Here is a 15,779-nt window from a genome sequence, read left to right on the forward strand (position 1 = left end):
AAAAAAAAAAAAAAAAAAAAAAAAAAAAAAAAAAAAAAAAAAAAAAAAAAAAAAAAAAAAAAACATCTAGAAACCAATTAAATGCCCATAAGTCAGGGAATGTATAAACTAAGGCTGAAAAATATGTAACAGTAAAAAGAAACAAAACATTGAAGTCTATCTACCATCTACCTCAATCAATCAGCATAGCCAGACCTCAGTAACAGACTTAATTTTTTTTTGTTTATTTTTCAGAGAGAGAACGGCTGAGAGCATGGAAGGAGGGGAAAACAGAGAGGGAGGTCAGAGGATCCAAAGCAGGCTCTAGCGCTGTCAGCAGCGAGCCAGTGAGGGGGCTCGAGTTCGCCAACTGGGAGAGCATGAACTGAGCCAAGGTCAGATGCTTAACTGACTGAGCTACCTACGCACCCTCGAAACAGACTTTTTAAATGAAAAACTAAATTACAGAACGATGCACTATGTGTCATCATGAAAATAAGACCACACGGGGTGCCTGAGTGGCTCAGTCGGCTAAGCGTCCAACTTCGGCTCAGGTCATGATCTCAAGGTTTGTGGGTTCGAGCTCCGTGTCGGGCTCTGTCCTGACAGCTCAGAGCCTGGAGCCTGCTTCTGATTCTGTCTCCCTCTCTCTCTGACCCTCGCCTGCCCACGCTCTCTCTCTCTCTCAGAAATAAAACATCAAGAAAGTTAAAAAAAAAAAAAAAGAAAAGATCACAAATACAAAGTTAAAACCACAGACATTAAAGAATACCACGTATCTTCTATGAATACCCATTTAAAGTTTTAGAGAAGCCCTATAAAGATCAAAAAGTATAAATCAAACTAATTACAGCGGTTACTAGTCAATGAGGGAAATGGATTTAGAGACTTGGTAGAGGTAAAAATCAACTTTGGGAAAAACTGTAAATTCCTAGAAAAGTTGCAAAGACGTGCCGTTCGCCCCGCTTCCCTGATGTTAACCCCTCACATACCCACGGCGTGCCAACATGAAGATGTTAATAGTGCCACAACAGTATTAACCACACTGCAGACTTCCTGTGGATTTCTATGCTTCTTCCACCAATGTCCTTTTCCTGTCCCGAATCCAATTCCGGATAGGATATCGTACTTCAGAAAGTTAACTTTTTGGGGCACCCGGGGGGCTCAGTCGGTTTATCACCTGACTCTTGGTTTCAGCTCAGGTCATGATCTCACGGTTTGTGAGATCGAGCCCCATGTTGGCCTTTGAGCGGACAGTGTGGAGCCTGCTTGGGATTCATTCTCTCTTTCTCTCTCTGCCCCTTGCCCGTGAGTGCTCTCTCTCAAAAATAAACGTTAAAAAAAAAAAAAACCACGAAAACCATACTTTCCTGTCATTAAGTAAAAGGTCCCTCCCCCACCCCCCACTCATTTCCACACAAAACTCGGAATGGACTCCCTATTGCCAAGTCCATCTGCTGTAAGTCTGCTCTCTTCTCCATGCTTCAAAGCGTGCACTTGTGAGACAGGTCTGGCTTTCCGCTCCGGGGAAAAGGCCACCAATTAAATCCTGGCCTTTCTAGGTCACGAATAGAGGAGCGGAGTTGGAGCACTGATTTAAGAAGAAGTTGTTACTCAAGAGGAAACGAATAATAAAAATGAACCTTATCACGTGAGCCCTTGTGCTCACTTCGTTCCCTGGGAAAAAATGCTTGCGTCACACGCACCTGTGGGACCATCGCCACTCTCTGGTTTCTTTTAGGCGACCTGGTATTTATTTGTCTGTCGTCTTCGTCAGAAAAGAGTCGACTTCGCTTTGAGTTTCTGAAAGGCTAGGATAGAAATTTGTTTATTTAATACAAAGACCAGACACTTCCCATTTGTGTTCTACAACCGAATTCTGTACCTGGGAGATCCCACTGAGGCTGGCAGGATGGCGTGCAGGGGATACAAGCGCACAAAGTCAATGTCACTGATCTTCAATTTACATAGGAGTGAACTACGTACTTAGGCAATCTGTCGATAACTCAAACACCTCGCCGATGAGTAAAATCGGAACCCAAGTACCCTGAGCAGCCTCGAATGGTGCGAGAGGAAAGTAAGTTCTGGAAACTGCAGTCCTCATTATGTCAGTGCTTGGACTGTGGGTGGTGAGGGTGTCACGCGATGTGTCTGTGGCAGAGGGCTGGGCTGGACAGAGTTACCAGATCCCTCGAGAGAGCCAACTGAAGTGTATAACAACACTAGGCGCTCTGTCAAGACGCGGGAGCCGAACTTCCATCTGTGACTAAAAGCACGAGGCTCCTATCGCAGCTGTCTGGTAAGTGCCTGTAGGACTGGCCACAGAACAAGAGCTCGGAACCAGAGCTCACTGGGGTAAGTACCCAAAGGCCATCATACGTTGAAGCGTCTGTGATAGGAACGATCTGACAGTCTGCCCTCGGTTCAGAGGCCTCAGAGACAGAGAAGGACAGCAGAAGTAATACCGCGACGATAGCCACATCCTGTTTCAACTCCTTCCCCAGCACCAGACACGGAGCCTCTCGCATAGCTGGAAGGGGGGTGGGCATGGAGGGTAAGCAGCCTATGGCCAGCAACCAACAGGGTCAAGGCCAGAGGTGCTGGGCTTTGAAGTTAAACCCACCGACAGTCTGAATACTCCATAGCCCTGACAGGAAGTCCCTTCTACCCTATCTGTACTCACCCTTGACCTGCATGAGGTTTTGAGATCTTACCACTTACTTATGTATCTTTTTGCAGAGAGCAGAACCAGGTGACATTTTTTATATTTGAAGTAAAGCATGATTCGGAGTGGTCAGAAGTTGGTGTGTGTGGTTTTTTGTTTGTTTTTAGTCTGGCCTATTTAAAGAGACTGCAATGGCTTAACCAATGCCCATTGATGACTACATTCTCAAAGGTTACGGACTGAGTATGACTGTGTACCACTCAATGACACTTAAAGCCTCAAATGCTTGGGGATGGGGAAACCCCTGGAAAACTCGTACTGTCATCTGCACGTGACAATAGTACAGAAAAGTGAGCTATCATATTCTAAAGAGTAAGAAACACTAATTCCTTACCATTTCCACAGCAGGCCCCGTGTTCCTGCCTTTCCAAACAGGTGTTTTTTGTAAAGAGCTGTACTTTTCATTCCGTGTGTTAGATAAGCTTCCCTCTGTAATAAGTAATTATTACTAATAAGATTTAAGTTCGAAGGATGTATACTACAAACATTGCCTTTTTATTAACAGCAATATATCTGAAATATTTACCAAAATGGACAAAATATACTGATCACAGTAATCTTGGTTTATTACAAATGAAAAAAATCTCTTCTGTATTTTTTTTGTCAAACACTACATAATTTGACAATGCACTGTGTCTTGAAAGTATTAAATTTCATAGTAAAATATGTGTGGTTTCTTTCTTTGTGTTTTTAGTAATGCCTTCCTTCTAATTTGCTAAGAATAAGCATAATCTGATTGAAAACAGGGCAACGGAGAAATGGGAAAAGCTTCTAACCTTGAATTTAGAGTATATTTCTAAATGTTTCCTGCTTCAAGATGTGAAACCCTGGATATACAAAAATAAAATGTGTGGGTGTTTCTGTTTTCCTTGATTCAAACAAATGTCTTCAAAGCTGTATGCAACCAGAAACAATCCAATCAGGTAACTGATTAGGGATATGATGAAAATCAAGAGGGCGAGTTTAACTTTTGTAAAAAAGGAGATGTTTATATAAAGACACAGAAAACGAGGATGAATATACACAAGACAGTGGTTTTTATTTCCTTCTAGCTGCTCATCAGCATTTTCTAATTGTTTTCTGTAAGAAATAGATCACTTGTATATGTATTTTTTTTTTAAAGACAAACGGTTTTAATACTGGCAGAAAAAGAACAAAGGAATACTTTTTCAGATGTACATTTTAAGAAGCACAAGAAAGGAGGAGTGGGTTGGGGCGCCTGAGTGGCTTAGTCGGTTAAGCGTCCGACTTTCGCTTAGGTCATGATCTCGCGGTTCGCGGGTTCGAGCCCCGCGTCGGGCTCTGTGCTGACTGACGGCTCAGAGCCTGGAGCCTGTTTCAATCTGTGACTCCCTCTCTCTCTGACCCTCCCCTGCTCATGCTGTCTCTCTCTCTCCTAGAAATAAATAAAACATTAAAAAAAAAAAATTAAAAAAAAAAAAAAGGAGGAGTGGGGCCGACCCTCCCAGGCAAACACAGTAGGGCCGTCGTGGAGATAATGTTCTCAAGCCGGGACTCAATTTGGTAAACCACCAATTAAAGCACAACACAGTAGCTCTAAAAACTCAAAGTACTAAAGAACCTTTGAGCAGAGCATGGTTCAGGATTTACTTACCCGGTAGAATCCTGATCCAGCAAAATCTCAAAACAAACTACAGTAAGAGGGTGGCCTAACATTCATGCAGAAAGAGCCAAGGAACACGTATAATTTTTTTTCTGAGAAAAGTACTATCGTTCTTTTATTTCAAGAGACTTGTATTATTACATATAAGGCAAGATTCTTGAAAAATAAACTCATGCAAAAATATGGCTGAGCACAGCTGCTTAATAAAATGCTTTCATTCTAGGGGTGCCTGGGTGGCTCAATCAGTTGAGTGTCCGACTTTGGCTCGGGTCATGACCTCACAGTTTGTGGGTTTGAGCCCCACGTCGGGCTTTGTGCTCACAGCTCAGAGTCTGCTTTGGATTCTCAGTCTCCCTCTCTCTGTCCCTCCCCCACTCACAAACTCTCTCTCAAAAATAAACATTTTTTAAAAACTTAATTAAAAAATGCTTTCACTCTACTAAGATATCTGGAATGTTTAGTTAAAAAGTTCTTGGGGTTTGGGCACCTGGCTGGCTCAGTCGGTAGAGTGTGTGATTCTTGATCTGGGGGTCATAAGTCCCAGGCCCATGTTGGAGGTAGAGGTTACCTCTAAATTAAAGAAAAAAATAAAGTTCTTTAATCAATAATTCTAGGGAAACTTTTTCTGTTGTTGTTTCTTTTAAGACTTTATTATTCTTAAAGAATCTCTACACCCAATGCGGGGGCTTGAACTCACAACCCTGAAATCAAGAGTCGCATGCTCGACCAGCTGAGCCAGCCAGGTGCCCTGGGGGAAAAATTTCTTAATAATTTCCAACCACCAAGGACCAATTCTCCTATAACAGTCTATGAGTTTAAAATTATCATCAGTGAAAACCAATATTAAAAACCTAGAATGAAGGCTAATTTAGAAAGAAAAGAGAAACATTCTATCCACCTTACTTTAATGAATTAAATTTCTAGTTTCTGCTGTGCCTGAAGAACTGTGCTATGATCTTACCTTTTAAACTGACCAGTGCTTTTGCTGAAGAGCCTGCAATGAAAACAAATCAGTATTATTTCCAAATCAACGTGAGAGAAACAGAGCATGGCTTACGGGGTGCAAGTGGCCCTTCTAGTTTTAGGGGTGTCAAGAGTGAAGTGGCAGTGGGGTGCACAACCAGAGATAACCAGAGCGGGGAGTGCCTGAGGGCTCAGTCGGCTGACTTTTGATTTCAGCTCAGGTCATGATCTCATGGTTTGTGGGATCGAACCCTGAGTCGGGACTCTCTTCTCTGTCCCTCCTCCTTTCCCACTCTCTCTCTCTCTCTCAAAAATAACTAAACATTAAAAGAAAAAAAAAAGACAGAAAGAAAGAACCAGTGGGCCATTCCAGCTGCGGGCAGGACCTCAGACAAAGCAGGGACGAGCTGGAGAGAGCTCCCTGGGAGTCTCACGGAAGCTGTATGCGCTGAGGGAGGGAAGGCAGGGAAGATCCACAAAGAAGGGACTTTGGATCCTCACCCAGGGGCGTCCTGGTGCCCGAGGAGAAAAGGAGAAAGAAACGGCCATGTACGGAAGCGAAGATGGGAAGCGGTGGTGGAGGGGAGAAAAGAGAAGTTGAAAAGGACCCAGGGGACTGGTCCCTTGGGAGTTGAGAGGACACCCCCCACCCCCAGCCGGAGTCAGAGCAGCTGAGGGACGCTGACACACAGCCAGAGGGCTCTCTGATGAAAACGCGCCATAGTGTGTATGCGAATGACCACAGAGAATCTGTCTGTTAATAAAGGTCCGCAGGGCGCTGTCGCTCTGATGGCTGTCGCGGAGACCACAGGAAAGTATGTGTTCATGAGACAGGGAAAGCGCTACCCTGAAAGTCTCAGAACTGGACACAGACACTGCCAGGAAGTCCAGGTCATCTAAAAAATACTAGGGGGCGCCTGGGGCGCTCAGTCAGTTGAGTGTCTGACTTTGGCTCAGGTCACGATCTCGCAGTTTGTAGGTTCGAGCCCCGGGTTGGGCTCTGTGCTGACAGTTCAGGGCCTGGATCCTGCTTCAGATGCTGTGTCCCCTCTCTCTCTGGCCCTCCCCCGCTCTCAAAAATAAACATCAAAAACAATTAAAAACAAACATACAAAAAACATCAAACCTGAACTCACAGACACAGAGAACAGACTGGTGATTGCCGAAAGTGGGGGCTGGGGCGTGGGCAAAATGGGTCAAAGTGGTCAAAAGGCACACACCTTGGCTACAAGAAAAGTAAACCCCGGAGACGTGACGCACGGCGCAGCGCCCAGAGTTCACAACTCCATACTGTACACGTGAACTTGCTAATAAAGCAGATCTTAAAAGTGTTCAGTGTAAGAGAAAAAACTGTAACCACGGTGGTGGCAGATGTTCACCGAGAAGCAGTCACTTCACATGTATCAAACCTTTATGTTGTGTGCCTGAAACTAATACAATGTTAATACAATGTTAAATATCAATGTTCTCTCCCTTTTTAAAAATAGGAAAAAAAAAACCTTTCTACGCTCCAGAATAGAAATATTTCACAGAATTCTGAATGAGCAAAAACTTCCTCTTTTAACTTAAAAAAAAAAAAAAAACCTGTTGAGAACACCTTTTTTCCCCCGTTACTATAGTCAAATAGTTATGTATCATTCCTCACTTTTAAATTTGTTTTATTCTAGAACCAGCTACTTCTCTTCCCTGCTACCGCGACATCCATTTACGTTTGATAGAATATAATCTAACATCAGGAGGTAGTTACATCATTTGGAAGTTTGGTCATTCACCTGCACTGAGAAAAGACAAAACTTTAAACGGCATGCTCAAAATGTGTATAAACCTCTTTAAGGAGCCAATCCATTACGGAATTTCCTTTTTTAAAAAAAATTTTAAAATGTTTTATTTATTTCTGAGAGAGAGACACAGCGTGAACAGGGGAGGGTCAGAGAGAGAGGGAGACAAAGAACCCGAAGCAGGCTCCAGGCTCTGAGCTGTCAGCACAGAGCCCGACGCGGGGCTCGAACCCACGAACTGTGACCTGAGTCGAAGTCGGATGCCCAAACGACTGAGCCCCCCAGGTGCCCTGTATTATAGCATTTCCTAAAACACAAAAACAAATGAAGGATGACGTCAAGGGATAAAGAAAGAGGAATATGAACTAGGTAAAAAAACCTGAGAAGGCAGATTTGTCCTCCTCGCTGTGTCGCGGAAGCAGCCCCGGTTTATAACTTGGGTTAAGAGACCACAGACATAAAATGAGAAGAAGCCACGGATCGGGTACTGACTGCAGTTCTTGGCTACTAAGCATCTGTATGCATCTCAGGGTCCTAACTTAGCTGACCTCTCCTCCGCAGGCAGGAGAGGGGCTCGTAGAAACAGACAGGCCCTCGACAGTCCTCTGGCTCTCACTCTGCTCTCTGCCTGCGTGTGCAGAAAGGGTAATAAGACACCTTAGGAGGCTCCAAACAGCACACGGGGTTAACGGCGGCGGAAGTGGACGCGTAGGGGGAGGTGGGGGAGGGGGGGAGAGGCCACACAGTGGAGCTCAAAGCCTCACATGGTGCACGACTGGGAGGCAGCCGGTGGCCAGGGCGCGGAGCTACCAAGAGAACATGGCCATCTTCAGAAAAAGGAGTGAGCATCCCCTCACCCGGTGGATGCACCGAGTGCTGGCCGCGCCCCAGTCCCTGCGCTAGGCGCTGGGGTACGGCAGCAGTGCAGAGCAGACAGGGTCCCCCCTCACATGGAGTCTACATTTGAGGGAGGGGAGATACACAAATACATCAGTGGGGGGAGGGGGGCAGGGGTGGGAGAGGGAAGACCCTGTTTCTCTAAGGTGCTCATGATCAGTCAGGTGACATCTGAGCAGAGATCTGAAGGAAGAGGTGCTCCATTCTGCTCCATGAAGGCAAGGCTCTGCCCTAGGAACTCTGACCTACCACTTTTAGCCTTTTCCCCCCTTTTTTGAGAGGCTGTATTGTGTAATGGTTAAGGGCACACATCGAGACTGGCTGTGTTTGCATCTCGGTTCTGCCACATTTTTGCTGTGTTACCTTAAGCAATTTACTGAACTTCTCTGTGCTGCTGCTGCTTCACTTGTGAAGCAGGAATTAAACAAGCTACCATGTGTAAAGGTGTTCAGAGAACAACGCACACAGCACACACACAGCTAATTTTTTAGATCATGCTTATTGTCAGTATTGCTTTGATCAATGGAAAAAACACTTCTGGGCTAAGCACATGGATTTTACAGCAGGTGAACGCAGGTTAGGATACGTGCTGTACATTTTCATTCGTTCATCCAACCCAGTAGTCACCAGATGCCTACGGCAGCACTATTCAGGGGCTGGGACCCGCTGAAGGAAGAGCCGATGCCTCTGCCCTCAGTGAGCTTGCACTCTGGTGGGAAGAGACCCACAAGAAGAAGGAAGAGCAGGGATGCCTGGGTGGCTTAGTCGGTTAAGCGTCCGACTTTCGCTTAGGTCATGATCTCGTGGTTCATGGGTTCAAGCCCTGCATCGGGCTCTGTGCTGGCTGCCAGCTCAGAGCCTGGAGCCCATTTCAGAGTCTGTATCTCCCTCTCTCTCTGACCCTCCCCTGCTCACGTTATGTCTCTCTCTCTCTCCTAGAAATAAATAAAAATATATAAAAAAAAAAAAGAAGAAGAAGAAGGAAGAGCCAATGCCTCTGCCCTCAGCGAGCTTGCACTCTGGTGGGAAGAGACCCACAAGAAACAAGTGGACGAAATAATAACGATGCGTGCAGTTGTAGTAAAGGAAACAAAGGAGGTGTGTATGTGTGTGTATGGGAGGGTATGCCACACTGCTCCCTTCTCTGAGGAAGGAACATCTAGAAAGGACCAGTCTTGCGAGAGCAGGAGGTCAGAGCGATGAGTCTGGACAGAAGAAATAACAGGTTCAAAAAGCCCTGAGACAGAAACTTTAGAACATTCAGGAGGTGGGGGGCAGAGGCCACTGTACTCAGGGGGCAGAGGGCAGAGGCCATTGTGCTCAGGGGGTGGGGGGAAGAGGCCACTGTGCTCAGGGGGCGGGGGGCAGAGGCCACTGTGCTCAGGGGGCGGGTCATGGGAAAGGGTCCAAGAAGGAAGCCAGGTGTCAGGCGTGAACTAGAAAGTCAAGCAGGAAGAAAACCGGACCCCCAGGCCCTCTCCGGAGCATCTAACCCATCACGTTGACAGACGCAAAGCTTCCAGCAAGCAGTTCCAGGCCGCGTGCAAAGATTTCATAGAAGGTGTACCCTCGTCAGGGAGCACAGAAAGTAACTTTCTAACGAAGCTTAAAATGGGATCTGAAGGATAAACAGACATCGACCGCCGGTGAGGGGAAGGAAGAACATTTCAGAGGATGAGAAGAGCGTGTGCAAAGGCCTTGCAGGAAAGAAGCAAGCCTGGTGAGTACAGGGAATGATAAAGGTCAAATTAGCTCAGAGGGACAGGATGAGGGGCGCCTGGGTGACTCAGTCGGTTAAAGGTGTGACTCTTGATTTTGGCTCAGATCAGGATCTCACAGTTCTTGGGTTCAAGCCCTGAGTTGGGCTCTGAGCTGGCAGTTCAGAGCCTGCTTGGGATTTTCTCTCTCTCTGCCTCTCCCCCGCTCGTTCTGTCCCTCTCTCTCAAAATAAATAAATTTTTTTTAAAAAAAGGGACAGGAGTAGGGCGCCTGGGTGGCTCAGTTGGTTAAGCGTCTGACTTCGGCTCAGGTCATAATCTCACGGTTTGTGAGTTTGAGCCCCGTGTTGGGCTCTGTGCTGACAGCTAACTCAGAGCCTGGAGCCTGCTTCGGATTCTGTGTCTCCCTCTCTCTCTGACCCTCCCGTCTCTATCTCTCTCTCTCTCAAAAATAAATAAAACATTAAAAAAAAGAGAGAGAGACTGAGTTTGCCTGAACAGGACAGAAAACTCAAAATTATACAAACTTAAAAAAAATTTAAAAGGGGACAGGATGGGAGGAAGAGTGGTACAAAAGGAGGCTAGAGAGATGGGCGTGGCCAGAGTCCAAAGGCCCGGTGGCTCCGTGTCCCCAGCAGCAGGTGACATGGGCAGTGCGTCAATGGGAGGCCAAAGGGACTGGTGCACAGGCGGTGCCCTGGCTCGGGTAGGTGACGGGGAGAAGGTGAAAGTTACAAGAGGTAGTCAAGTCCCTGATACAGGAAATGGAGGACAGGGAAGTGCCCCAGCTTTCAGTGACAGGTAGGAATCACTGGGAGGGCCTCACGGGGGGTGGGGGGATTATGAGGCGGGTCTTGAACCCTTGAAGTTGAGGATTTCACAAGGACAGGAGATGTGAAATAGGCAGTAGGTGGGAGGAAAGGCCTGGATCTCCTCGAAAATACGGTCACAGGGCGAGAGAACTTGCCTCAACTGAACCCGCACCTCGGCATCTGGGTCACAGCAAGTGCAGGAAAGGTAGCTGTCATTACTGATAATGTACACTGGCCACTGGCTAACGCACTAGCTAGTCCCTGCGACTCAAACTGGCCGAGAAACCCGCCATCACTTTCCTAGACTCTGCTCCAGGTTCACGAGCAAGACCCCAATTCAGCCTAAATCAAGTGTCTACATCCACCTGACATGCAGCACGCCTGTGACCCACCAAGTCTGCGCCCCTTGCGTTCAGCAAGCTGTGGTCTCGCTAAACAAGACGTCCCCCCGTGCGCACACAGGTGTGCGGCCCGTGTGCCCCCCGCGAGCCAGAGAGTCACAGCGGAACATAAATGGTGGTAATGCGCTTGCGACCGTGGCAGGCATTCGAATCCTATACGGGCCCCCAGTCCCTGCGAAGAACCCTAGTAAGTCCTCGATATTTAACCCTGGTGAGCAAATACTCCAAATGACACTTAAAGCCACTTCAAACACCCCTCATCGCAACACAAGGCCCAGAGTCTTCCAAATAACGGGTGTCGCGGCCGTGACTCCTGCGCCGCGATGAACAGGTGTGTCATGAGGGATTTTCGGACAAGTAGCACGTCGAGAGGGGAGGCCCACCCTCATTCGGGGGTGCCATCCACCGCCATCCATGGGCTCTCCGAACGAGCAGCAACAGAACTCACGGAGGGTCTGACCTTGCGCCCTGTCCGACCCTGTAACCACCGGACCCCCCTGACCGCCTAGGTGGCAGTGAGCGAACATTAAATAACATTCAAAATTCCGTTCTGTGCCGGCGGCCACCCTTCCGGCCACGGCGACACGGACCGTCTCCACCGCGCTCCAGGTCTCTGACACGCTGAAAGCACCCACTCTTCTCAGACGACCTCCCGCTGGTGGTACAAACTTGTACTTTTTTTTAAAACTTTGTAACGAACGTGTTGGGAGGCCGCGACCCCCGCGAAGAGCACGGCGCCAGCTGCGTGTCGCTCTCCTCCGAGAAGTGCCCACCGGCCTCCTGCTCGCACGGGGGTGGGGGGGGGGGAAGGAGGCGGCTGGGACTCCGGGCTCTGCTCTGCGGGGACCCTGTGCGCGCCCCGCGCGGGGCAGGGGGTCCGGATCCTTCTGGGACCGCCTCAGATGCCCGCCTCTCCCCGGACTTCAGACGACGCTGCGCCCCGCGGGGCCCGTCGCCGCCGGGCGCGGGCGAGCACCCAGGTCGCAGGGGCGGGGAAGGCGATCCCAGGAAGGGCACGGCGCGCGCGCGCCGCGATGCTCTCGGCCGCGGAGGAGGGCACCCCCGCGACTCCGGGGGCACAAGGGAGCGCGCGGGATGGGGGCGGCCCGGGCGTTCCCCACCCCCCCCCGGGGAAGGGCCACCGCCACCTGTGGTCCCGGGGGAAGGGGCCAGCGCGGTGACACGGAAACACTTTCAGGGGTGGACACGCCGGAGGAGGTGGGAGGGGTGAGGGAGGCGGACAGGGGGACCCCCGGCGCCCGTAAACGCAGGAGCCGCGACAGGACCCCACCCCGGCCGGGGCCGCCCCCGTCCCGGCCCCGGGCCCTCGCCGCCCCGGCCGGGCGAGTTACATAAGCTCGCGGGGCGAGCGCGGCGGGCGGCTGGGACGGGCCCCCGCGGCCCGCGGCCGCGCCTCCCCCACCCGGCCCGGGGCCCGCGTGCAGCCCGGGGGGCGCCAGCCCCCTACCCCCGCCGCCGCCCCTGGGCGTTCGGTTTCCGGCCGCGGCGCCCACACCAGCCCAGAAACCCACACACGGACACCATAACAAAGGCGGCGACGCGGCGGCACCACGGCGGCGGGAGCCTGGCGGGGGGGGGGAACGCGCCGGGGCCGGCGGCCGGCCCGCCCGCCTGCCCGGCGGAGAGTACGGCCGGCCGGCGCGGCCCGCGGTGGGGTGGGGGGGGCGGGCGGCCGGCGGGCGGCAGGGGGGCGCTCGGAGGCGCGACTTACTCTCGTCAGGCAACTGGTCGAGCTCCGCCATCTTGAACGAGCCGCGCCGCTTTTTCAAAGGCTGCCCGCCGCGGTGCATTGTGGGGCGGAGACTGTCTTTGCGAGGGAGGTTCGAATGCGGAGCTCGCTGCCCGCGGCGCCGCACCGCTCCCGCCTCCACCGGCTGAGGCGGGCCGGCTCCGCCCGCGGCGGACGGGGAGGGGTGCGGCCGGGCGGGCCCGCGCCGGGCTGGGGCGGGCGGGGAGGCGGAGGCGGAGGCGGCTGCGCCGCCGGGCCCAGCGCCGGAGCGCGCGGGGAAGCGGCGGAGTCCCGCCCGGCCCGCCCGGGCGCCGCCGAGGGCGCTGCTGCGGCTGCGGCCAGAGGGGGGCGCGGCGGGGCGGGCCCGAGGGGCCTGCGGGGTGGCGGCGAGGGACCGCCCCGGCCGGGTGGCCACGTCGGGAGCTCGGGCCGCCGCGGGGCGGTGTCGCGGCGAGCGCGGAGGGCATTGCCAGCCCGGCCACCCGAGGGGTAGTGGAGAGACGACACAGGTAAATTCCGGGAGCTAGAAGTGAAGGCGTGGTGAGGCCAGGACTGTGCAGGGAGGCCGGGCCGAGGAAGCCCTGGGATTTACTCTGGAAGAATGGGGAAGTCGGCTTTGCAAAGATAGGGGTGACGTGCTTGCATTTGTGTTGTAGAACAAAAATGCGGGCGATGGATGGCACTGTGACAAGATGACAGTCCTGGAAACCAGTCTCATTGGTGGGGGGTGGGAGGTACGCTCCTTGGGGGCAGGCAGGCCAAAGGGGAGAGATGCCTGCCCGCACGAGTCCCCCTGGAGGTTCAGAGGGTGGGCTCTGGAGCCCTAAAACCTGCTTGGGGTTCTGACTGCCAGTTGTATATAATCCTCGGCTGTGGATAATACTGTGTTTTACCTTAAAACTCTGTGCTATCACAGTCGCCCCTGAGAAGTGCAGATAATAACAAAGTTGTTTTGCGGATTAAGCGAGCTGGTAGATGCAAAGGCATTCTAGTTCCGAACACATCTTGGCTCAAATGTTAGCTGTCGCTGCCACTTTCAATAGGGAGTGTCACCACCATCTTGGGCCTTGGAAACCAGGTGCTGCAACTTGCCGGGGTAGGAAGGGAGCAGACTGTGAGCAGACTGTGAGCAGACGGGGAGAAAAATTCAGTTTTAGAAAATAATCCTTAGGTCACTAGTTTAACCCCTCCTGTGCCTTCTACGCACATTCTGATGGGCCTTCTAAGAACTTCAACTTCTAAGAAGTTGAAAACAAGGCATCCCAGGACTCTCTGTAGTTGTTTCTTAAACTTTATTTACTATTACTTTTTTTTTTAATTCCATTGTAGTGAACATACAGTATTATATTAGTTTCAGGTGTGCAGTATAGTGATTCAACACATCTCTACATCACTCGGTGTTCAAGTGCACGCCTTAATCCCCATCACCTATTTCCCCCCCGTCCCCACCACCTCCCCTCTGGTGACCATTGTGTGTTCTCTATAGTTAAGAGTCTGTTTCTTGATTTGTCTCACTTTCTCCTTTCCTTTGTTCATTTTGTTTCTTAAATTGCACATATAAGTGAAATCATGTGGGTTTTTTCCCCTCTGACTTGTTTAGCATTGTACACTCTAGCTCGATCCATATTTTTGCAAATGGCAAGTTTTCATTCTTTTTTATGGCTGCAAAATATTCCTTTGTGTGTGTATGTGTATATATCATGTATATTACATCCGTTCATCAGTGGTCATTTGGAATGCTTCTATATCTTGGCCATTGTACATAATGGGCCATAAACAAAGGGGAGCATGTATCCTTTTGAATTAGTATTTTGTATTCTTTTAGTAACTACCCAGTAGGGCACCTGCTGCATTGTTAGGGTAGTTCTGTTTTCACTTCTGAGGAAACTCCATACTGTTTTCCACAGTGGCTGCACCAGTTTGCATTCCCACCAGCAGTACAAAAGGGTTCCCCTTTCTCTGCATCCCCGCCAACAGCTGTTGTTTCTTGTGTTTTTTATTTTAGCCGTTTTGACAGCCGTGAGGTAACAAACTCATTGTGGTTTCAATTTGTATTCCCCTGATGACCAGTGACGATGAGCACCTTTTCATGTGTCTGTAGGCTGTCTGTATGTCTTCTTTGGAGAAATGTCTGTCCATGCCTTCTGCCCGGTTTATAATTGGATGATTTGGTTTTTGGGTGTTGAGTTGTGTAAATTCTTTTGGATACTAACCCTTTATATGTCATTTGCAAATATCTTCTCCCATTCCGTAGGCAGCCTTTCAGTTTTGTGGTTTGTTTGCTGTGCAGAAGCTTTTTATTTTGATGTAGTCCCAATAGTTTATATTTGCTTTTTTTTCCCCCTTGCTTCAGGAGACATCTAGAAAAACGTTGCTACAGCCGATGTCAGAGACTATACTGCCCATGTTCACTGATAGGATGTTATGGTTTCAGGTCTCACATTCAGTCTTTAATTCATTTTGAGTTTATTTTTGTGCACGGCGTAAGAAAGTGGCCCAGTTTCATTCTTCTACATGTTGCTGTCCAATTTTCCCAGCACCATTTGTTGAAGAGACTATCTTTTTTCCCACTGGATATTCTTTCCTTTGTCGAAGATTAGTTGACCATATAATTATGGATTTATTTCTGGGTTTTCTCTTCTGTTCCGACTGTCTTTGTGCCAGGGCCGTACTGTTTCGATGACTACTGCTTTGTAACACAGCTTGAAGGCCAAAATCGTGATGCCTCCAGCTTAGCTTGGTGTTTTCTACATTATTTTGGCTTTTGTGGCCACACACAAGGTTTAGGATTGTTCTATCTCTGTGAAAAATGCTGGTGGTATTTTGGTGATAGCATTAAGTGTGTAGATTGCTTTGGGAAGTATAGACATTTGAACAGTATTTGTTCTTCCAGTCCATATATTTCTTCAATAAAGACCATCCATGTTTTATAGTTTTCAGAATACAGGTCTTTCCCCTCTTTGGTTCGGTTTATTCCTAGGTACCTTATTCTTTTTTACCTTTCCACTGCTTCGTTATCAGTGTATAGAAATCCGACAGATTTCTGCACATTCATTTTGTATCCTTCGACTTTACTGAATTCATTTATCAGTTCCAGAAGTTTTTTGGTGGAGGCCTTCAGGTTTTTATATA

At 49.6% G+C, this 15,779-nt stretch overlaps 1 protein-coding gene across 3 annotated transcripts in view; it reads right to left on the bottom strand.

The window, feature by feature from the left end:
• The window catches only part of LIN9 (lin-9 DREAM MuvB core complex component), a 58,736-nt gene extending 45,934 nt beyond the window's left edge, over positions 1-12,802 (bottom strand). For 2 of the 3 annotated variants that reach the window (XM_039235870.1, XM_039235869.1), the window contains exons 1-4: positions 12,630-12,802; positions 5,290-5,322; positions 3,039-3,133; positions 1,686-1,790 (exon numbers count right to left, since the gene is read on the bottom strand). In XM_039235870.1, the coding sequence (XP_039091801.1) occupies positions 1,686-1,790; positions 3,039-3,133; positions 5,290-5,322; positions 12,630-12,708 (312 nt within the window). In that variant the 5' untranslated portion in view covers positions 12,709-12,802. The remainder of the gene's footprint in view (positions 1-1,685; positions 1,791-3,038; positions 3,134-5,289; positions 5,323-12,629) is intronic. The other variant, XM_039235871.1, reaches the window with a different exon arrangement.
• Positions 12,803-15,779: the final 2,977 nt, after the last annotated feature.

This window comes from Hyaena hyaena, unplaced genomic scaffold, assembly GCF_003009895.1.
Source record: "Hyaena hyaena isolate Hyena2069 unplaced genomic scaffold, ASM300989v1 scaffold_103, whole genome shotgun sequence".
NCBI lineage: Eukaryota > Metazoa > Chordata > Mammalia > Carnivora > Hyaenidae > Hyaena > Hyaena hyaena.